The sequence below is a fragment of the Haemorhous mexicanus genome, chromosome 3 (genome assembly GCF_027477595.1).
Source record: "Haemorhous mexicanus isolate bHaeMex1 chromosome 3, bHaeMex1.pri, whole genome shotgun sequence".
NCBI lineage: Eukaryota > Metazoa > Chordata > Aves > Passeriformes > Fringillidae > Haemorhous > Haemorhous mexicanus.
Window position 1 is genome coordinate 62,301,809 of NC_082343.1, and position 24,202 is coordinate 62,326,010.

The following is a 24,202-nucleotide window of genomic DNA, read 5'->3' on the forward strand; positions in this document are numbered from 1 at the left end:
TTTGTCAACTTTTCCAATTCTTGCATTCTATTTTTAATTGAAGAGAATCTCTTTTTTTTTCATAGCTAAAGAGTACCATCAATGAAGGTAGAACAAGCATCTCCTTTCAGCATCTCTCTTTACTTTTATTATATCTTTATATTAGCCTTTTGTTAGGCTGCCTGGCTAGTAAGTCAAAGAATTCATTTAAGGCATCCCTGAAATGTTTTATGAGTATTGGGGTGATCTTTTAAAACTTTTTTACATATACCTTTTTGCCTCTAGAAAGGGATAATGCATTTTCATGATTAGTGTTTGAGCAGCTCAGTTCCTTTTCTTTTGTATCATAAAGTAATAATTTTTTCTTTAAGGCTGCATTATGTTACAGGCATCAGGCCAAATTAAAAAATTAATACATGTGACCATTCCTGAGTACAGATTGCATTGAAACAAACAGGTTAGATTATTTCCGAAGTGCTAACACTTTCTGAGATAAGTTAAATTCTCCATGGGATTTTTTTGCTTAGTTATAGTACATTAAATGAGTGTAACAATACAAATGCAGGATAATAACAAAAAGTTGTTGCACTGAAGATCTTGTAACGTGACATTATGCTTGGTAGTGTTGAACTGCAGATTTATAATCTGAGTTCCAAATTACTGGTAGTGGACCAACTTTATATACATCTGTACTAACAGTATGTATCTGAATATATAATGCATTCCTTATTTGATCATTATTAAAAATCATCAGAGATGGTGTGTATTTTAAATTATTTCTGGGTTTGCATAGCTTAGTGTGAAGACTGTGGCAGTCTAACATCCAAGGGGCTCTTCACTCTGATGTGTAATTTCTATTCTATTTACAATATGTAGAACACAGCAGTGATTATTTCTCAAGCCTTTTTGATGTTGTAACCTGTGGTGCTATGTCAATAGAACAGCATCTACTTATAGAGGTATTAACCAGATGTTAATTCTGCTGCTATTTGCAGGCAGTAGGTGAACCCAATATGAGAGTGGAAAAGAGAATAGTCATAAAATACCTTCATCATGTATTGGGATGCTTTCTCTGAATTTGATGGTATAATTGATACATTTTCTTTATGGTGATCCCTACTTTTGAAATTGACTTAATGGAGAAAAGAAGGAATGAAAAAAAAAAAACAGCAAAAAAAACCCCCAAACCAAATAAAAGAACCCCGACATGTGTGTTTAAAGAATGGACTTTGTTTTCTGTGAGTGTGGAATCAGAGAAATAACATTTTGCCTGAATATTCTATGAAACAGCAAAAAAAAAAAACAAACCCAGATGTGATCTGTGTGTTGATGGGCTGTGTTTTGGAACTGAGTAGGGGAATTAAGGAGTATATTATAAAATATGTAAAAAATCATTGTGACCTGTAACATAATGCAGCTTTAATATACTGGCTTATCCTTAACTTAAGTTCAGACTTCATCTCATGCTTCCCAGCCTTCTGTCAAAATACTGTATTGTAACTGCAACTGTGCAAGTTCTGGATTTAATGGCAAGGCTTTTGGAATACTGTATCTGATCTCTGCCTTACAGCACAAGCAACGTTGCCCTGTGCTGGAGGACCAGCTGGTGGATCTTGTGGTGTATGCCATGGAACGGTCTGAGACTGAAGAGAAGTTTGATGATGGTGGAACCAGTCAGCTTCTGTGGCAGCATCTCTCCAGCCAGCTCATTTTCTTTGTGCTCTTTCAGTTTGCAAGTTTTCCTCATATGGTCCTCTCACTCCATCAAAAGGTAAATTGTTTGTATCGCTCCCACATGGTAAGAGGGATTTAAAAAGCAAAACCAGTATTTTTTTTCAAAAGTGTCACTCATCCCTGCAAGAAGTACCTTATGTGTAAGAATTAATTAGATTTTTAATCACTGTACTCTCTAGAAGTCAAATTCTCAAGTTATGGTGCTGTGAGCTAGGTTTTTAGTGTATTCGGTTACACTGTGTTGCATTTTATTTGGATTCAAAGTGTGCTAATAACTAGAATAAAGAGATAAACTGGCATAATTCAGAAGATCTAAGTACTGTGCTGTTGCATGCATCGAGTTTACAAACAAGTTTTGAACAGAGTGAATGCCCTGTTCTGTTTGTGGACTAAAAAAACATGCCATGTAGGAACTTGCTGTTTGTCTAATCAATCTACTCAAGCAACCAAAGGTAATTTGTCCAGTTATGGTGATACTGGCAATCACAGTCCCAAGTTATTGTTACTTCCTAGTAATAATTCCATCTGAACTAATGCTAGTATTTGCCCTTTTCTCTGGTGCACCAAGGTTATAGTTCTAAGGGTGGTGATGCCAGTCCTCCAGAGCTCTTTGCTGAGAGAGCTGTATGCTGTTGATGGTAGGGTAGGGATGTTTTCTCCTTGCTGTAGGATCAGCTTGTGGCTATTTAGATGCAGTTTCCAACATGCGCAACACATTGCTCCGTCTTCATTTGTCTACAGTTCTATGTTGCATAAAAATTTACTATGCATGTTGTGTTCCACTTCTGATGGATTGTAGTTCTCTTCTGTCTTTGTTTTCCCTGAAACTAATTTTACCAGGGCTGTATTCCTGTAATTACTGTTAATGAACCATTGAAACAATAGGCATTAAACAACACAATTTTAAAATTGAGTGTAAAACCACAGCAAGCAAGATAAGAGTAGCATGTTAGTTATTAGAGAGTTTCTGTTACAGATAAAGAAGTTAATTAACAAAAAATCCCAGGTGAGTCCAGATGAAGCAAACCAAAGTTGTTCTGGCTCAGGGACTTCCTTTGTAGGAGTTTATAAAACCCGTGGCCTGATGCTAGCAGTGGCAATACTGTACTTAACTACAGGGCTACAAGGTGACAATTTAAGACCAAGATTTAAGTGTTGCTAGTTTTTCAAAGCAGCAGTGCTCAGGAGTTAAATGCATTTTAAGTCTTAACATTAATTGTTGTGGTCCTCACAGAGTCCGTTCATGTCTTACAACTAGTGTACCTATTTCCCTTCTTTCTGAAAATGATGTATGTTTCTGCCTAAGTCCTGCTATAAAATTCTCTGCTGAAACTGTTTTAGTCTGCCCTTCTAGTTACATGAGAATCTTTGCAGTGATTTTTCTTCTGCATGCAGTATTTGTCTGTTACTGAGTGTTCTTGACAGTTGGCAGGCCGTGGTCTCATTAAGGGGAGAGACCACCTGATGTGGGTGCTACTCCAGTTCATCTCTGGCAGCATCCAGAAGAATGCACTGGCTGACTTCCTCCCAGTTATGAAGCTGTTTGACCTCCTGTATCCTGAGAAGGAAGTAAGTCTCTGATATTAAAAGGTTTTTTTCAAATTCAGGTTGGGACCTTCATATGTCAATACTGCTATGCTTGAGTCACTGTTAGAACAGCATGCTGCATAGCTGGGAGGAGATGTTTCATAATTGGAGAATTCATGTAACCACGTTTGTTTTTAGGGGCAAGAAAGACTTGTGTTAACTCCTCTCTTCCTTGGCTTTGGTTTGACTAACGTTTTGAAGAGGAGTCTCTAAAGGAATAATGTGTAATTCTATTGTTACATCTGGGCTGAAACAGAATAGTACTTTCAATTCCTTCTGCAGGAGCAAATCAAATTATATCCATGCTTTGTACATCCTCTAGAATTAAAGTTCCTGAGGAAGGGGCACTTAGACAAAGTTCTTAAACTTTAATTCTGGCAACACTGTCAGTGTGAAATCCTGATTGCTTACTCTAATCATAGTGCTTTTTACTTTGGGTGAATGCAAAACTACAGGTGTGTGATGTATCAAACTCATATGTAACAATTTTCCCCCCTGCTACATTAGTTTTGACCCACAGAAATTCTTCATTCAGTTTGTGTCAGAAGATTTCAATTGCTTTTGTCAGCATCAGATACAGGAAGAGGAATAGGACTGCTTACTTTAGCTGTAGTGATGGGTCCAAGTTACACTAATTCAAAGTCTTTGACTAGTGCTTTTTAAGTGCTTGTGAAACTGAATCCTAGGAAGCATTTTTAAGATTCGGTTTCACAAGCACTTAAAATGTTATCTCTGGCCAATGTTGCTCTTAAAAGAATCTGCCTTGCTATCCTGTTGATGATGTATTGGTGCTGTCTCACTTGCACTGTAGGTGTGTTTGAGCAGCAGTAACTATCAAAAGGAAAGCAATGTGGATGTTGGCAAAAGGGGAGAGCCAGAGTTCCTTTTCCAATAGCAGTACTGTGGCTAAGTTTGGATCCAAAACTTTTTAATTTTGGCTTGTATCTGTACCTTTTCATGAGAAGTGTATTAATGTTTAAGGATTAACTGTGACGCTGAACAATTCAGATTTTTCAGAAAATACTGTTGAACTGCTGAATACCTACTATTGAAGCGCATACCATAACTAGTTTCTGAATAATGTGTAAGTGTGAGGCTGAGAGAAAAAGCATATGCTTTGTAACTATGTATGTCTGGAAACTGTATACTCTTAAGCATGAATTTCCTTTTGCCAAGGTCTTAGATAATTTGTTAAAATTACTGAAAACCCAATCTTGTGAATACTGGCTGTCTAAGTTGGTTTTCTGCACATTAATCAATGTGGTATGTCATATTCATGTGTTCTTTCTTTAGTATATTCCTGTACCTGACATTAACAAACCCCAGTCAACTCATGCTTTTGCAATGACCTGCATTTGGATTCATCTGAACCGGAAGGCCCATAGTGACAACTCCAAGTTGCAGATTCCTATTCCTCATTCTCTTAAGCTTCACCATGAGTGAGTGTGGGGGTTTTGTTATGTTTTGATTTATATGTAGGCATAATGAAATTGGCAGTTCCAAGTCTGTATTCAGAATGTATTGTGTGATGGGATGCTGTATAAAGGTTATCAGTAGAGTGACTTCAAAGTCATTAAAAAAGACAGAGCTAAAACTCAAAATATTTCATAAAAAGTGAAATGTTGTTATCCAGCTAGCAGAAATTATGTATTTTATCTCAGAATAATCAGTCTTTATTAGTGATAGAGAATCTGAAAGTAAATGGACAATTTTGTTTTGTTACTCTGTGGTTTGGAAAGTGTGGATAAGCAGTACATTGGTTAAGTTTTTATCTGGAAAGGTGATTTTTAATTGTGTTTTTTTCCTGATTTGTTTCTCCAATGTAGAAAAATCATTACACAGTGAAACTGTGGCATAAGAAGCAGTTGTTTTGATGTAGTGCAATTAATAACTATTTTGATTTTTTTCTAATATTTTATTATGGGTTTTATAACTGAGCTTGTTGTAGCTGTATTCCTGGAATGCATGTATTCTTCTTTCTGCTTAATGTTTAATCTTTATGGCACACAGGTTTTTGCAACAGAGCTTAAGGAATAAGAGCTTACAGATGAATGACTACAAAATTGCCTTGTTGTGCAATGCTTACTCAACCAATTCAGAGTGTTTCACTTTGCCAATGGGTGTGCTAGTAGAGACTATTTATGGAAACGGCAACATGAGGACACCTCTTCCAGGGACTAATTGCATGGCATCAGGGTCTATCACCCCATTGCCAATGAACCTCTTGGACTCACTCACAGTTCATGCCAAAATGAGGTACAGTATATGCAGCTAGCTTTTTCTTTTTAACACATAAATCTGTATGTAGCTAATTATCATCAGAAAGGCTTCCTGTGGCTGGACATGTCATATATAGATCTATTAATTTACTTTAAAAATGTGTTAAATTTCAGGTCTGTGTTTTTGATTCAGAAACACTTTCTCTCTTTCCTCAGTCTGATTCACAGCATAGCTACAAGGGTAATTAAACTGGCTCATGCAAAATCTAGTGTGGCCTTGGCTCCTGCTCTTGTGGAAACCTATAGTCGCCTGTTGGTTTATATGGAAATAGAATCCTTGGGCATCAAAGGCTTCATCAGTAAGAAAGAAAATCTTTTTCCCCCTTTCTTTCTGTTAAGTAGTATTTTCATTTAATGGCAACCGGAGATCATAGTAAAACTGAAAATATAATGATGCAGCATGTATAAATTAGTTTAATATAAAATAAACTGTGGAAGTTGTCCTAGTGCTGCAGTAAATTGCAGACTAGTTGTGCTGCTCTCCCTTTATGCCATTACTTGATGGCTGGGACCTTTCCAGTTGTGCTGTGTTGTGGAAAAGCATAAGCAAAGTTCCTTTGAGACACACAGGATACTAAATGCATTTGTTAAAATAATTTGCATGTCTGCTGTATGCTTTCATTCAAAATATTATTAAGCTGTATACATTTACAACATCTTCAGACAGCACTTGCACACATGCTCTTTGGAGGTAATACACTTTTCAAACCAAATGTCTGTGACTTACAGCCTAATAAAACCAGTGTACTCTGTAGTTGTATTTCAAGGTGTGGTCAGGTGTAAAACTTACCTTGCAAACTTGTTTTCCATAAGGTCAGCTCCTCCCAACAGTGTTCAAATCTCATGCATGGGGAATTTTGCATACTCTGCTGGAAATGTTTAGCTATCGGATGCATCACATCCAGCCTCATTACAGAGTCCAACTCCTCAGCCATCTTCATTCCTTGGCTGCTGTGCCACAAACTAATCAGAACCAGCTTCATCTCTGGTGAGTGACGTTTGCCATATTTATCCATAAACTCAGATTCCTCCTTCTTCTTGTAGAAAGCTTCATGAGAGCTGTTTAAATGGCGCTTCCCAGTCTTACTTCTGTGACTGACTTGTTCTGGGGTGTCTCAGCAGGGCATATTTCAGCAGTAGAGTTGGATGTTAGGAGTAGTGCTCTGCAGAGATGCATGAGGCAGTGAATTGCACACACATGGCAGCAGTGTCATGAGTCAGCACACAGGACAGTTCTTAGACAGAACTGTCATATCCAAGAAGTGCTTCTTGCATGGTAGATAAAGGGCAGTGCCTGCTACTTGTAATCAGTGCTTGGCTTGTCTGCTTGTGAGACTGTGCATGCTTCCTTCTGTAGAGGAAGATTAATTCCATTACAAGAGTTAAGTTGGTTCCAGTTAATTTTTATGTAAGTTGGATTTTCATTCAGGTCAAAGGATTAATCTGGTTCACTCTGCATCTGAAAAAGAGTTTCTGCAAAGCTATGTCACGTGACTGTACATGAAGCTGAGTGGAGTCCCTCCTATGGTGTGTGTCATGATAGCCTAAAACAGTGGCTAATTTGAATACAAGAAAGGTGACAAAGCTGGTTAGAGAAGGTCTAGAGAGGTTATGCAGGTAATTCCAGGCAGAATCTTTGAGTTTACCTCATTGTTTACAAAGTTGAAGAGCATGAGATTCAGTTTCTATGTAGAATCTGGGGCTTGTTGTCAAAAAGTTGGGGAAAATAGTATCCATTGACTCTTAGAGTGTAATAAATCTTGTGGGAGTATATGAGACAGAGTAACTTCATTATTACCAGTTCATATAGAGAAAGTCTAATTATACAGTAAATTCATAGATTCATAGAATGGTTTGGGTTGGAAGGGACCTTAAAGTTCATCTAGTTCCAGCTCTTTTGCTGTGGGGAGGGACACCTTCCACTGGATCAGGCTTCTCAATTTCATAGTCCAAATTGAAATTGCCTAGTTGCTTATCCTTTACCATGCATAAAGAAAACATTAAGACGAGTTTAAATTCCAGGCCTTGATGTCATTATTGACCTCAATCTTGTTTTGTCACTTTGTCTGTAAAATACAGATGTTAGTCAATTTTAATGAGCACTGCATTGCAACTAGAATAAACTAAACTATGGCTTTGGCATTTCAAATGTTGTAAAAATCCTTCCAATGACTTCAAACTACCTGGTGTGAAAAGTGCTTCAAACTAAAGCACTGGAAATTAAAGTGCTTTTAATCAAAAGTTATACTTCCTCAGCTTCCTAATTTCTTTAATAAGGACAATTTAGTGCTGTCTACTTGAAGATGGTAGTTAGCTTTGAAGCTTCCTATGTATTATTCATGCCTTTTTATTTTGGTTTTGCATATATTTTTTAATGTTTTCTTCTTTAAGGGGGCACTAAATTGGAGATATTTGAGGCTCTTTAATAGGGTCTCTGAACTTGGATTTTTTGCTAAATCTACTTTTGAGTGCTTTATTTGAAAATAAGATACTGAAATAGTTGATAAATTTATTAAACGGTAGAAAAAGTGAACTTTTTCAAAAGGTTTAGAACATAATTTTTAAAACAAGTGGAGGAAAAAAAATAGGTATTTTTGGAATCCTGGAAGCATCAGCATAAGTATTGCTTGCTAACTGGACTGTTTCCTTCTTTCAGTGTTGAGAGTACTGCTCTAAGGCTAATCACGGCTTTGGGCAGCTCGGAAGTCCAGCCACAGTTCACACGGTTCCTCAATGATCCCAAAACAGTTCTTTCAGCAGAATCAGAAGAACTCAACAGGGCTTTGATCTTAACTCTGGCAAGGGCAACACATGTGACAGGTAATAGCAGTACATCCCACTAAAAGCTGTAGTCAAACCATTTCTCTGAAGTACTTTTTTTCAAAAGAGTGTCGTGGTAATGACCTAGTCATAAAACATATCCCATGCACTTCTGGTTTTGAAAAAAAAAGTGTAATTTTAATTTCCAACTACTTGTTTTTAGGCAAAAAGCTGTTATTGAACACATAATAAGACATTCCTTTAAAGTTTATTCAGGGGTACACTGTGACTAGAGTTTAGAGGTTTTTTAGTGTCTTATTTTGAGTTTCATTATTTTAAATCTTAACACTTGGATTGATTACTGATACATGCTATTTAAATAGCATGAAATACTCATACCAACTGTGCTGATCATTCAGGAGCCACCCCCTCTATGGCTTGCATTTAAGAAAAAGTAGTCTGAATGTTGAGTTTCTATTTTTGGGAAGAGAAAAAAAGAAGCTTTCATTGTGTCTTTTGAAGTTTTAACAGTGTGCAGTGACATGGATCAGGTTTTTTGTAAGATTTGAGGGAGATGTTTTCTCTCTCCTTTTTTATGGTTCTAGTCTGCAGACACACTGGAGAGTTAGAACAACTGATTCACAAAGACTGGAGGTGGAGGTGATTTGAAAGGAAAAGAACTTCTATGTGTTGGTTTCTTTTTTTATTTTTTTAACCATTTCTCAACCTTCGATGAAATCAGCCCAAGGCTTGGGGGAATGAGGCTTTCATTTCTTCAGCTTAATTGGGGCAGGTACTTCTGAGCAGCCTTTTTGAAGCAGTATAAAATGACACCTAGCAATTTTACCATCATTATCTTCCTCAGGATTTTTTTCTAAAAGTCTAATCAGTTAATCAGCAGAAGCTTGTTTTAGTGAAATTACAGGAAATTAAATACAAAATGTTAAAATCATCATTGCTTTATTTCTAGCTCAAAGTTTATAAATAATTTTCTTATTGTTAATAGCATAAGAAAGGTAATACTCAACATCTTCTATAGAGCAAATAAAGTTAAAGAAAGGGGCTGGGAGAAGTTGGACAAAAAAAGGAAACTGTGTTGGACTAGAAAAGCCTTGATGACAAAAGGAGCAATTCTAATACCATCAATCCCTTTTCTAGACTTTTTCACAGGCTCTGATTCAATTCAGGGAACTTGGTGCAAGGATATACTGCAGACTATCATGAGTTTCACTCCACATAACTGGGCATCACATACACTAAGCTGTTTTCCGGCTCCACTGCAGGTAATAGTTTAAACCTGAAGACTCTACAATTGCAAATACAGTGCATTTATTCTCTTAACAAGATCCTTTGCCTTTTGTGGGTTGGTGTGATTCTTCCCCTGTCTAGACTGCATTAATCTCAAGCCGCTAAAGAATGCAGCATGATTATAACATTGCTATTGTAATATTGCTATTATAACATTGCATTTCTTTAGAAATGTGTTAGCTGTGTTCCCCTAGAGTATTCTAAGGTGAGATTTGATCAGCTGATACTTCTGGTGCAAGGTAGATCAAATGGTTTAAAAATTAAAAACTAAAATAAAAAGTTGGAAAAGCCATTTTTTCTTGTGGCAGTTTGTCATGTAACTTTGTTAGTGACAAAACAGTCACTGAGATATGACAGTGAAATAACAACCCTCCCTAGCAGGCTGTATACAAGCAAGTAGGAACCCATACAGTGCTAAATCGGGCAAAATTTCCATGTTCAAATGTTTTACTGTAGGCTCTCAGTCACAGCAAAGCCTACTTTTTTCAGGTGTTCTTCAAGCAGAACAACGTACCTCAGGAAAGCCGTTTTAATCTGAAGAAGAATGTGGAAGAAGAATACCGGAAGTGGAAGTCGATGACCAGTGAGAATGAGATAATCACACACTTCTCTGCTCAAGGTTCATCCCCGCTTTTCCTTTGTCTCCTGTGGAAGATGTTGTTAGACACTGATCACATTAATCAAATTGGTTACAGGTGAGCTTAAAAAAAGTGCTATTTCAAAGTTATTACAGCTGTGTTCTCAGCTCTGAGGACATAATTCATGATTAACAGCTTGTTCTTTTAATTAATTTGGATCACGCATAGCATGGAAAAAAAGAGTGGAGCTAGGTAGTAGCCAGTGTGCCATAATAATTGTGCAGTGTTTAGGATTGGTTTTGTTCCTGGTAACATACTTTTCCTGGTAACAAACAAGGATGTAAGGTGTTTGAGTTAAGCAGTTTACTTGTAATAGCAGTGTTTCAAGCAATCTGAAAGAGTAAATAGAAAATAAAAAGTATTCATTTACTTAACGTTTATACATGAATAAAGGACAAATATTTTGTTAAAAAAAAATCATATTAAGATGAAAATTAATTACAGAAGTAGTAATCATCTGATTTTTTAGATTTGTTCCTGATAGAAATAGCATCAGTTCCAGCTGTGAAAGAGATTTATTTCTTTTCAGTCCTTCCTAGGTCTGCTGAAACAGTGTTTCTGATAGCATGTGTTACTCTAGTGTGCAGTGAGGAAATAGTTTATAATGCTATGGCTATATTAAAGTGCATAGCATGGGAAAATAAAGTTGAGTTGCAAAAGATTGTCCTCAGAGGTGTATAAGTACAATTATATAAGTAAAGCATGGGTTCTGAGCAGAGTACTACAGATTAAATTGGTGAACTTGAAGCATTTCTCCTAAGTAGTATTTTGACTTAAGAGTTCTCCTGCTCTAAAGTTGGTGTTTTTTGCTTTGCTTTGGCATTTACTTCAGTAATTTAATAAAAGGGAGAGAATTTTGTCTTTATTTTTTGTTTAAGACAATTGTGTTAAAAACTGCTTATTCATATCAAATAGACCAGTTAGGAATGTGTAAGGAACTGTAACAATTTCTTATTGCCTTTTTTTTTCTTCCCTACTAGAGTGTTAGAAAGAATTGGGGCCAGAGCACTGGTGGCACATGTCAGGACATTTGCAGATTTTTTGGTATATGAATTCTCTACATCTGCAGGAGGACAGCAGCTCAATAAATGTATTGAGATTCTCAATGACATGGTGTGGAAATACAATATTGTAACACTGGATAGGTTGATACTCTGTTTGGTAAGTATCGCTTCAGAAGATAAGATGACAGTTCATGCAGTCTGCTTTCTGACTCATTTTTTAAGAGCAATCTTTTAAAAATGAATTGGTCTTAAATAGCGACTATTTGCTAAGTTAATAATCAAGAAAATAGTAGATTACTTCTTTAAGCAGCATAAAATTCCAACTCTTACAGTTCTCTGAGTCTTCAGGGAAGCATTTCTTGGTTATTCAATGGCAACCATTGAACTGATATTATTAAAAGTTGTGATTGGTAGTTTGAGTCTCTGACCTCAGAGCCATGCAGTTATTTAGGCTCTGCAGAGGGATGTGGACAGGCTGCATCAATGGGCTGAGGCCAGTCATCTGAAGTTCAGCAAGGCCAGGTGCTGGGTCGTGCACTTGAGTCACAGCTCCATGCAGTGCTACAGGCTGGGCAGTTCTGGGCCCCTAACCACAAGGAAGACGTTGAGCATGTCCAGAGGAAGGGCAGCAGAGCTGGTCAAAGGTCTGGAGCACAAGTCCTGTGAGGAGCAGCTGAGGGAGCTGGGGATGTATAACCTGAATGAAAGGAGGCTCAGGGGAGACCTTATTGCTCACGACAGCTGCCTGAAAGGAGGGTGTAACCACACGGGGGTTGGCCTCTTTTCCCATAAGTAGTGGCAGGCAATAGGACAAGAGGAAGCTCTGCTGGATTGGATATTGTTAAAAATCCCTCCACTGAAAGAATTGTCAGGTGTTGGGATAGGCTGCCCAGGGATGTGGTTGAGTCACCATCCTTGAAAATACTTAAAAGATGTGTAGGTGCAGCACTTCAGGGTATGGTTTAGTGGCACTGCTTAATTAATGGTTGGACTCAATGATCTTAAAGGTCTTTCCTACCCTAAATGATTGTATGGTTGTGCAGTTCCTGCAGCCTTAAAAGGTAGATAGGATATGGCATGCTATTAAATCATTCACAAACATATGGAAAATCTTGTACCCATTTGAGTATGCTTTCTTTCCTTAGAAATCAGCCTCTTTCATCATAGTAAGACAGAAATGGCATTCTCTTGCTTTTCATGTTATCCTGTAAAATAAAGCAGTACTTACCTGGAGGTGAGTACTGCTTTATTTTACAGGATAACATGAAAAGCAAGGACCTAGAGAGAACTACATTTGCATTAAGTAATTGTCCTTTAATTTTAAATCTCATCTTAATGTAAAGCTAGTTGTTTAAATTCTAATTTGGTTTTCAGACTGAAGTCCAATCATGTCAGAGTGGCCAGATGTTAAAAGCAATCTTAACTTGATTGTCGCTTAATTGGTTATTTTCAATAAGACAACTGACAGATAAGAATGAGCTAGACTTCCTTCAGAAAGTGCTATCACTGGGAAGTTTGTAAGACTTCCTGCCCATGGAACAGAAAATGAGATAGGGATTGAACCTGCCTCTTTTTTATAGCTTCACTTGAAAAACAGAGTTGCAAGACTATATATTCAGTGTGAATTTGTGTGCAGATGTAGCAAATTTGGCTGTCATGTTTTGGGGCTATAGAGCAGACAGCAGTGTCAACTGTAATTTCATGTTATCTAATCTGTTTCACTTAAGGCTATGCGTAGTCATGAAGGAAATGAAGCTCAAGTTTGTTACTTCATAATCCAATTACTCTTACTGAAGCCTAATGATTTCAGAAACAGAGTGAGTGATTTTGTGAAGGAGAATTCTCCGGAACACTGGCTGCAGAATGACTGGCATACAAAGCATATGAGTTACCACAAGGTATCACAGCTAATAATATTCTTTTATTGTAATAATTTCTGTGGAATTGATATCAGCCATGATTTACAGGACAGGGTTATCAATTTTTGGACTTGCCTAATAAGCCATAATTTGTTTGGGATAGTATGAAAATAATAAATCACATATGTAATGACTTTGGAAATATAATGCAGTAATATTAAAAAGTAGGGGTAGCTTAAGAATTGGGTGGATGTTCATTCTTGCTCATCTAAATTAAATAATTTTAAAATCTTGTTTATATTGAAATTCACTTAAAACAGAGTTTTTTGCACAGGATGAAGGTATTTTTTCTGATGTTTTATGACTATACCAGTGGTTAAACCTACATTTTCTTCTAATTATTAAAACTTCTTCCATTTTCTGTGTGAGTAGAACATGATAGCCTGATGTGTTCGGGAAGAGAGTTGCTGAGATTTTGATGCTCCTGTAAATATACTGGTTCCTACTGACTAGAAAAAGATGTGCCAATGAGCTGTTCTGTCAAAAAATAAACAGTGAGATAAAACAGATAAAAACCAGCTGTCATGTAGCTCAATACATGCCATCTAGTTTGATCCAGGAGCTCTTTGGTCTGTATTAGCCCTCTGTCTTTTCTGTACAATGTTTTGACAGTGCCTGACTAAAAATGTAAGGGTAGCAGGGAAGCAAATGAGCCTGGGAAGTGCTCCGACATGGCTGCACAGTTACTACACCAACCTGGCATATAGAAATTTCAGGCATATAGAAATTTCAGTCACAGGTAAAACAGAAGTTCAGCCCTTTGCAGTACCCATCTGACATTTGAGTACATTACAGTTCTTTCCAAGGAAATTATTACATTAATCCTATTTCTAGTCTTCTTATTCAGCGTATGATGCAGAAAGTTCCAGTAGTGCTTATTTTCCCTAGGTTTTCTCTTCAAGTTCATGACAAAGGACACTTCAGCACTGGCTGCTTTCAGCTTTGCTTTGGGATTCTTAATATTCTCTTATGCCCATTTTGAGTGGTGGTGACCCTTTGTTCTGTTTCTTTTTTTTCTTTTTTTGAAGATGTTATCTACTATTTTAATAATCTATTTAAGTCAGAGTTCAATTTTCCTCAGTAAGCTTACAGTAAGCTTCACTGAATTCATAGGTGATAAAAAGGGTTCTGAAGTGTCTTTTTGAAGCAATGTAGATGCTGAATGTTTAATCCATTACTTATGAAGAAAGAGATTTTCATTTTGGTGGGTTTCTTTCCTTATAGAAATATCCTGAAAAGCTGTATTTTGAAGGCTTGGCAGAGCAAGTGAATCCCCCAGTTCAGATCCAGCCCCAGTACTTGCCAATTTATTTTGGAAATGTATGCCTGCGCTTTCTGCCAGTGTTTGACATTGTAATTCATAGATTTCTGGAATTGCTTCCAGTGTCCAAATCACTAGAAACGTTATTGGATCATCTGGGAGGTTTATACAAATTCCACGGTAAGTTATCCATGAATACAGTCGGATATATTCCTATTGTGATCATTATGTCCTCTTTACCTCTTTCATTCATAACGTTCCTGTATTAGCACAGCAGTGTCTTATTCCTTTCCTGTTCTCTAAACTTTGTGTACATTTACACAGAGAAGTGCATTTCCTATTTAATGAATTTCAGCTTACTAACAGTGAACTTGTTTTTATTCAGGTATCTCTTGCTAATTCATGCTTCCTTGACGCCTTTCCTTTCCATTTCCTTCTAGTAGTAAATACTTTGACCTGTGTCCTAACAAACTCTCTTACCAACACTGAAACAATTGAAAAGCAGTTCCTCTCTCTATCCTTACTTAAGATTCTAATAAGTTGACCTGATACTTGAATACTTTTAGAAATGCATTTTTGTATTAATTCTTTAATAGGTGTCATTGCTATTTTATGCTCAGACAATTGACAGCAGTCTTTCTTTACTATGACTTCTTACCTGAATTCTTCTTACCTAATACCTTGTATATGAAGAGATGATTTAGTCAGTTTTCTCACAAATATATTAATATTACCATTTAGTTGTGAACTGTTAGTAATACTGACCCTCTTTGTTCAACGTTTTTTGTTCTGCACAAGCACTGAAGTATGTACAAGACAAAGGAAAATCAGTTTTGTAGAGTATGTTGTAATAAAAAACGTGAATCAATTCCATATGTGCTGTTTTTAAATAAATGCAGCTTAGTCTCGCAGAGCTCTTGATTTTAGTTTTGCTTGCCACAGATAGTGATGCAGTTATTTCTGGCTTTTATTGTTTTCCCTTTCTCCTTGGCAGACCGACCAGTGACCTACCTGTACAACACTCTTCACTATTATGAGGGGCATTTGAGAGAGCGCACAAACCTCAAGAGAAAACTTGTTCATGCCATAATTGGCTCTCTCAAAGATAATCGTCCACCAGGCTGGTGTCTGAGTGATACTTACCTCAAATGTGCCATGAATCCCCGAGAAGAGAATCCATGGGTTCCTGATGATGCTTACTATTGCAAGCTTATTGGAAGACTAGTAGACAATATCCTTCTAAAGTTTGCTTTAAGTAAGCTGTGACAATGTCTTACAGCTTCATTTCATCACAATAAGAATTTCCATTTCTTTAATATTCCAAACAGGGATGTGCTGCCCTAGTAGGCATCTTAAAAAGATATGGTGAAAGTGAAGTACGGTACAGCTGTATAAATATTTCGCTGTTTAAGCATCACTTAGAAATGCAATTACTGATGTTTATGCTTTCTGAATTGAATTTTGATTGTCAAAAAAAACCCTACTTTTTGCAAAGTGTGAGTTTTAAAGAATTTTTTGAAAATGAGATTACTATTGCTGTTTTCTATGACATTTATTAGTATTACTGAGAATAAAGTATTGAGAGCAGTGCCATATTTAAGATGTGGAAATAGCTGGCAAATTAGAGAATAGGAATCTTCTGGGACTTTGGCTTCTTTCTGGAGCAGCTTTATAAGAGTTGACCAATCTTCAGGGTGTTACAAATTCTTTCATTCCTTCTGCTGAACTTCCCTTTCTTAATTTTGTAACTTGAAACAAGTCTATTTGGTATCTGCAAAGAAAACTAAAATTATATAAACCCCTGCTTTTATGCAAATGTTAACTCTGGAGAACCTTTCTGTGTGTATTTCAAATAAATAAGTCTTGTTTGGGAAAGTGGAATATTTTCAGAGACTAAGCAGATGCTCCTTTTGCATAAACTGTCACCCTAGAAGTCTGCTAGAAGATCTAACAGAGAGGCAAATTAATGGTTTCTGAATATGAGCATAGAAAATTCCTATTATTTATATTTTCTCCTCTTGGAAGCACACAGTGAATGAGAGGGTTGTTGTTTCTTCCACCTCTTAATTAGGCAAGTTTATCCTTTGCATGGCTTTGTGTGTGTAGTGTATTTATAGCTATGTATTCATGCAGTCCTTCAATGATCAGCATCTTATAGTCATACTTCTGTATGTCTTTCTTTTTAATGAAATGTGATTGTTCAACTTGTTTTCAATAATTTTCAGTTCGGTTTACTATGTGGTATATGCATCTATTTTTAATGACTGTGCTGCTTATGCTTGTCTGTGTTGGGGCAGCTTTTTTTTCCTTAACCATTGCCACCTATGGCAGGTAAATCACCTGGTCCATTTCCAAACTGTGACTGGAGATTCAATGAGTTTCCTAACCCAGCTGCCCATGCTCTGCACGTTACCTGTGTTGAGCTCATGGCTCTGGCTGTTCCAGGGAAGGAGGTGGGCAATGCTCTGCTGAATGTTGTGCTGAAGAGGTATGTTGGCTTTCTGAAATGGTTTTCTGCAATGTATCACACAAAATTAGAGATTGCTAAGGTAGTCTCTAATACTACATTTCTTAAAAAAAAAAAAAAAAGTAAGTGTATATAGGTAACATTTTATATATAAAGTATTTTTGGATGACAAACAAGTGACAGGGATCAAGCAGAAAAATCATGTGTTAGATTCCTGTGGTGTAGTGGATTGTGTTCCTCAGGAGCAGTTGACATGGCATGATGCCCATAAAAGTTAGAGGGAAGACATCATGCAGGCAAAGCTCTTATCCATTGGGTTTAACAGGAAAGCCTGGAGAAAGTCTGTTATTCTTTTAGCTGTGCTGAAAGGAGAACAGTTGATACACAGCATCTTTGAGTGCAAAGAAAGAGAGAGGAATCATTGGCAGGACTCTGAATCTTCCTGATGCTGATGTAGATCAGACATACTTTGAAAGAGTGATGTGCCAAGGCTGACCTTTTGTCACAATGCATTAAATTTGACCCATCGCTGCTTCTTGAGCAACCACTGAAAAAGCTGCAGTGAGAGACAGGACCCATTATTCTTGTAGCCATTCAGTTGATGTCACTGAGCAATGACAAACTGGAATTGCTTGGGTATAGCCTCATTTGGCTTAGTAATACATTATTGTTAGCTCTCTTTGGGGCATATGAAGGTAAGGAGTCAATAAAGGGACAAACAACCCTTAGGCACTAAAGCTGAAGGAAAGAAGTTTGAAGCTTTTGAAGGAAACCTGCTGCTAATGCAAACCACACCTGCATAAAGTTTTGCACACAACATCCCAATAGCATTTATACCATCTTTTGGCTCTGTAAATACCTGTGTGTGTTTTTGTAGTTCTCTCAACCTGACAAACATTCTTGGTGTAAGTACACCTTGTCTGTAGATTCACAAGAAGCACAAATTGCAGTTGTGTACTTTTGAGCTTTAGTTTTCTTTTCTTTGTCTCTAGTCAGCCCCTGGTGCCAAGAGAGAACATCACGGCTTGGATGAATGCGATTGGACTGATTATCACAGCCTTACCAGTGAGTCAATATGTTGTATTTTAAAATAAAAAAATTACTCTTCCATGAAACATTTATCATCTTTCCAGAGTACATTGTAAAAGCTTACAGCCAACATGTGTAGATTCCACTGCAAGCCTTTACAAGGCTGTGTGCATGTTAGAAAAAAGTCTACTCCTCCAGCATAGAAAAATTGACCAGGTGTTTTGTTTTTCTATCATGTTTTGAGGCTAGGATGAAAAGATGTAAATCACTCCTGTTCAAATACATAGTTAAATGCCAATGTGTAGTATTGAGAACTGGAGCTATGTAATAGGAAGATCTATAAAGATTCTAATGCAAAGTTATTTTTTGATTATTGCTTGTGCTTTCACATCCAGTAGTTCTTAAACCATGTAAATGAGATCTCATTGCAAAAGGAAATGTCTGCAGTACTGCAGTTTGTGTATCAGTAGAAGCATTGATCTTCTGAATATCATGATTCTTGGTACTTGACAAAGACTGCCTGAGTAATTTTGTTCTTGCCATATGTGTTTCTTCTGTGTGTCACAGCTTGTGACCTCTCTTCCTCAATAAAATGGTTTCTCTTCTTGGAGGGAAGCCAACATGTATTTAATCCTTATTATTTTTATAATGCTACTTACTCTTCCTGTTTCATCTCCTTGTAACTTCATCAATATTTTATGTCTTTTGTACCTTTTTTTATTTCCTGTTTTCATCTTGATTTTTTGGTCTGTTTGTGCCTTCACTCGGAAAAGTAGATAATTCTCAGACCTCTTTCACTAAGCCTTTATGCCTTGACTTTGCATCTTTTAGAGACCTTTGTATCAGGTGATTAAATAATTAATTCATGAGATATGTCTTGATAATGCCACACCCTTGAGCATGCCATACCCACTAACATGGATGCTTTCTGTATCGTGTGTCTTTAATTTACATCTTCATCAGACATAGTTATGAGCTACCATTTGTATACCATATGTCATTTATAACAGTTTCATATATACATATATATATTTGTATATACACTTTTTAGAAATGCCATAATAGCAGAAAGAGCTGAGGAAGCATTGTCTTAGGTGATGTTCTTTTTATAAACAATTCTGAATTTTTGGGTTTGTTCTGTTTTGTTTTTTTCCCCAGGAGCCATACTGGATTGTTCTCCATGATTGCATTGTGAATGTCATCAACAGTCCCAGCTTGACGTCAGAGACAGAGTGGGTTGGTTACCCATTCCAGCTGTTTGACTTCACAGCGTGTCACCAGTCTTACTCCGAGATGAGTTGTAGCTACACTTTGGCTTTGGCACATGCAGTCTGGCATCATTCCAGCATTGGACAGCTTTCTCTCATTCCTAAGTAGGTGCAATATTTGATAATGTGATTTGTCTTTTAAATTCCACACATAATGTGGATAACAAAGCTCCACCTATAGCACTTATACCAGCAAATAAATATGTACAGGGGAGCTCTAAGACTTGCCAGAAGAATCACAAGGTTTTTTCCAGCTCCCTCTTCCATTGACATAACTCTGGTTGTCTGTAGGCTTTAGGGTTGTCATGTGGTGTGACTGCCTTTAATAAGCCTTTTTAAATCTAGATTAGCTTTTATGCTTTTATTAATTTAAATTTTTCTTAAAGCATGGACTGTAGAATGTTCCTAAAGCATCTGTAACTGTAGCAGTATACATTATTCTTAATTCTAGAGCTGCCCTATTTCAAATAACTCATATTTCCAGAGGCACACTGGTATTTTCCTGAAATAAAGGTCTGAATCTGTGAGAGCGACTGTGATGTTTTGGCTAGAATTTGGTACAGGTGAAAGGAATAAAGAACCCCAAATAACCAAACAGCTGATGTAGTACATGTCTTAACATTCTGCAGGTTCCTCACAGAAGCTTTGATACCCATTGTGAAAACAGAGTTTCAGTTGCTCTACGTTTACCACCTTGTTGGCCCTTTCCTGCAACGGTTCCAGCAGGAGAGGACACGGTGCATGATAGAGGTAAAGTCTGGCTCATGGTTTGCTTTATACTGTATGCATTATTTTACCTTTGCAATTAACTTGTGAATCAGAATGGGATAGAAATCTGTAATAGATATTCAGAATTAAATTCTATACAGATTAAACAGTAATTGCAAGGATTTGAGTTGCTGATTTGGTATTCACCTTTCCCTGTTAACTGCAATCTTGTTGGATAAAACACCTAGTACATTTCTTTTTAAGCAAGAAAGGAAGTAAACCCCCAGAAATATAAAGCAATAGATGCTTTCTTTGTCTCTCAAACTACTTGCAAAATATACATCAGACTTACTGCCTGGGGGTATGCAAGAGGTGAATTGTGAGGATGGAGGAACATGAACTGTTTCTTATATTCACATCAGTGTGGATAAGGTTAGGGGAGTAAAAAAGACATGGAGCTCCCCAGTAAGGAGATGAGCTGAAAAATGTCAAATACCACAGACCCTGCTAGAAAGAAGAGCTTAACTTCAGAATCATCTAGAGAAGCATTATGGGATGGCTTAGACCTTGGACACAGATGTCCATTCATTTGTGTAAGAAAGTAAATTGTTAGGAATCACAGCTACTTAAAAAGCAGTACAAATTTATTGTATTGCTAATCTAAAGCATTTTAAAACCTGTTTTCATTTGGGTTGCTCTTTGTGTCCATGTAAACAGATTGGAGTGGCATTTTATGAAATGCTCCTGAATGCAGATCGGTACAGCTCCCACCTGAACTACATGGACCCCATTTGTGATTTCTTGTATCATATGAAATACATGTTTACAGGTGACAGTGTGAAAGACCAAGTAAGTAAACAGTAGATATTGATACTTTAGTTACCTTTCTTCCCATATAATAATTTAATCTTCTTTGTGAACTATTTGTCATAGGTAGCAGTAGAACAAATTGCATAACAATTGATTAGTCTCTATATACAAAGTAGGAAGTTGGTACAGGAAAAGCTTCAGATGGAGTAGATTAGATATCTCAGATTGCAAGATTAATTTATGTCGTCTGAAATTTAAGATACAGCTTCAGGTTGCTTTAAATACTATTTTTAGAGCTATTGCTAAAAATAGAGCTATTGGATTTTTCATACCTTTTATTAATTTAAATCTATTTCTTTAAAGTTTTACTTAATTTCTGATTCAGTAGTGTAACTTGACATGTGACAAGAGGAAGACTTCATGTTCAGTGAAAAATCATTCATTCAATTTATCTCTAGGCTATAACAGTATGCACTTTTAAAAGTGTCAGTTGTGTGACTTGTTTTACAAAGCTTTGGTGCACAACTCTTACAAGAGGAAGGGGTTTTTTAAGATTGGTTATCAGAAGAGGTCCAAAAGTTAGCATTTTTAATTAAATATTTATGTAAATACCTCTATTTACTGTAACTTTTCCCATTTTCTGTTGTGCTAGTGTGATGTTTGTATACAGTAGTGGCATGTAAAAATACTCTTGGTTTTTACTGAATGCATTTTTTTCTTTTTTTAAAACAGGTTGAGAAGATAATTTGTAATTTAAGACCAGCTTTGAAACTTCGGCTGCGCTTCATAACACACATCAGCAAAATGGAGCCAGCTGCTGTTTCACAGCAGCCTCTCAGCAATGGGTCCCCAGCACAACAGCCCAGCCAAGTGCCTGTCAACGTGGCCTTGCCAGTAAGCCAGTGAAATGAAGTGCTGGGCTGACCTCAGTATGAGGGCTTCCTCTTACTGACTGAAGGAAAGCAGCATCTCATTGGAATTCTGGGATGCTTTATAAAAGGACTGAGAACCACACACAGACTTCTGCTTTGATTTCTTTTGCATCATGAAGCTGCCTAGCTCTGTGCATGCCAGTCTTCTTAGCTATTTATGCTAGACACTAGATAAGAGATAAGTTGCCTTTCTCTGAAAGCACTGAGTAAAGATCCTCTGCAAGCAAATACATGGAATTATGAAGAGTTGACCATGTTCTGCTCCCTATCCTGGCTTGAGTCATCTGGATTTTTCCTTTTTTCTGCCTGTGATATGAAAAGACACTCATTGTGTGTAAAACAGCCTTTTAAATTTTGGGTTCTGCGTTATTAAAAATTTCTATTTTTTCATCCAACAGAAGAATTTAAATCCTTTTTGTCTTTTGGGAAGACTGTTTAAGCCCTTATACAGAAACACTCCTAGATAGAGAGATTACATCGGTTTTATTGAGTTAATTATGACATCTTTTCAAAGACAAAGAATGAACATTTGAAAATATTTGTAAATTTTGTGTGTATAGATTTCATTAAACATACCTCAATGGGTTTGATGTAGTGTCAGTTACTAGACTGTTGGATTACACCCTGGAGGCTGTCTCCAATGAATCTGTTGGAAGTCTGCATATTCACTTCAAGCTGTGCTGGTTCATATTTGATCTTTCCTGTTTGGGAAATGGTGTAGTTTTTATTAAATCAATTACATCAATTTTACTGATCTTACTATATTTTGGATTTGTATAATATTCTGCTTTAGTGTTTCTCTGTACTGGGCTCATCAGGTTTTGATAACAGAATTGAAAGGCTCAATGTTTTGTAAATACTCATCTTTTTCAGCAAATTTGTAATTAAAAAAAACCTCTCAGTTTAAAAGTCCATATTAGTATTGTTAAATTTATTTCTTTTCCATACTCATTACCTTAAAAATAAGGATTGACCATAGTGAAGATACTTCCATGTCCCAAGTTCTCTATCAGCTTTGCATTAATGACAGTTTTAACATGTTACAAAGAGAGTCCAGGTTAATAAACTCAGGTATGACCTGATTTATCTCTCTCTAAAAATGTAACAGTTATGGAAAGAAGTTGGTGACTCGGTGAGTGGAAGTTCTTTAGTCTGCTTTTTTGCTGTTCTTATACTTGGATCCTAAATTCTGCCAAGTGTAATTTGAGTAACTGTAAGTGCTCTTTAATGAACTTGCAGTCTGACAGAAAACCACATTTATGCTGATCCTTGCTTGTCACAAGTGGTGTTCTCCAGGGCTTGTTGTTGGGGCTGGTCCTGCTTGGTGTCTGTACCAGTAATCAGGACAAAGAGATGGAGGCCACCCTGAGTCAGGTCACATTCCCAAGTTAGGGGGGAATGTTGACCTTCTGGAGGGCAGGAAGGCTCTGCAGAGGGGTCTGGACAGGCTTGATCCATTGTCCAAAGCCAACTGTATGAGGTTCAGGAAGGCCAAGTGCCACATCCTGCACTTGGGTCACAACAATGGCTGCTACATGCTGGGGTAGAGTGGCTGGAAAGCTGCTCTGCAGAAGAGGACCTAGGGGTGCTGGTGCAGTAGCTGAACATGAGCCAGCTGTGCCCAGGTGGCCAAGGAGTCCAAGGGCATCCTGGCCTGGATCAGGAATAGTGTATTGTATCCTGCCCAGGCCTCAACAGGATACTGGGGGATGCTACAGTGTCAGCAGTACTCAGCACTGGGAAGGCCACAGCTCAAGTCCTGTGTTTGATTCTGGGCCCCTCACTACAAGACAGACATTGAGGTGCTGGAGCATGTCCAGAGAAGGGCAGTGGAGCTGTTGAAGTGTCCGGAGTCTTGCAAAGAGCAGCTGAGGGAGCTGGGGTTGTTAACTTGGACAAGAGGAGGCTCGGGGGAGACCTCATGGCTCTACAACTGTTGGAAAGGAGGCTTTAGTGTGGTGGGGATTGGTCTCTTCTCCCAAGTAACAAGTGACAAGACAGGAAGAAATGGTCTCAAGTTGTGCCAGGAGAGGTTTCAGGTTTGAAATTTGATATTAGGAAAAATTCCTTCACTGGAGGGTTGTTTATGCACTGAAATACACTCCTGAAGTGGGATCACCATCACTGAAGTGTTTTAATAAGCTCATGGATGTGGCACTTGGGGATGTGGTTTAGGGGTGAGCACAGAGGTGCTTGGTCAAAGGTTGGACTTGAAGATCTTAAAGGTCTTTTCACCCCTTAATAATTCTATGATTCGGTGTTGTATTCTATGATTCATCTTGTATTCCATTCCAGAGTCAGATTACTCCAGTTCCATTGGGCTCCATTTTGATTACAAGACAAAGAAATTGGTCAAATAGTTGGTCTCCAAAAATCCAGTGAACTGTTCTGTGCAGGCCTTCCCAAAGGCTTTCTGGGCAGACTCAAGCAACATTTTGGTTCTGGGTTTGCGGACTTCTGTTGACGGTGAGACTTCTCTTCCTTAAGCACTTTTTGCAGCACGTGAATCGAAAAGCCTG

At 37.4% G+C, this 24,202-nt stretch overlaps 1 protein-coding gene across 2 annotated transcripts in view; it reads left to right on the top strand.

Moving 5' to 3' along the window:
• The window catches only part of MED23 (mediator complex subunit 23), a 37,763-nt gene extending 15,168 nt beyond the window's left edge, over positions 1-22,595 (top strand). For both annotated transcript variants that reach the window (XM_059842084.1, XM_059842085.1), the window contains 19 exons: positions 1,550-1,750; positions 3,139-3,282; positions 4,594-4,739; positions 5,311-5,556; positions 5,736-5,878; positions 6,393-6,567; positions 8,236-8,399; positions 9,498-9,622; positions 10,137-10,342; positions 11,266-11,446; positions 13,017-13,187; positions 14,433-14,649; positions 15,464-15,700; positions 16,792-16,957; positions 17,929-18,001; positions 19,124-19,338; positions 19,863-19,983; positions 20,659-20,790; positions 21,484-22,595. In XM_059842084.1, coding sequence (XP_059698067.1) covers positions 1,550-1,750; positions 3,139-3,282; positions 4,594-4,739; positions 5,311-5,556; positions 5,736-5,878; positions 6,393-6,567; positions 8,236-8,399; positions 9,498-9,622; positions 10,137-10,342; positions 11,266-11,446; positions 13,017-13,187; positions 14,433-14,649; positions 15,464-15,700; positions 16,792-16,957; positions 17,929-18,001; positions 19,124-19,338; positions 19,863-19,983; positions 20,659-20,790; positions 21,484-21,657 — 3,237 coding nt within the window. In that variant the 3' untranslated portion in view covers positions 21,658-22,595. The remainder of the gene's footprint in view (positions 1-1,549; positions 1,751-3,138; positions 3,283-4,593; positions 4,740-5,310; positions 5,557-5,735; positions 5,879-6,392; positions 6,568-8,235; positions 8,400-9,497; positions 9,623-10,136; positions 10,343-11,265; positions 11,447-13,016; positions 13,188-14,432; positions 14,650-15,463; positions 15,701-16,791; positions 16,958-17,928; positions 18,002-19,123; positions 19,339-19,862; positions 19,984-20,658; positions 20,791-21,483) is intronic.
• Positions 22,596-24,202: the final 1,607 nt, after the last annotated feature.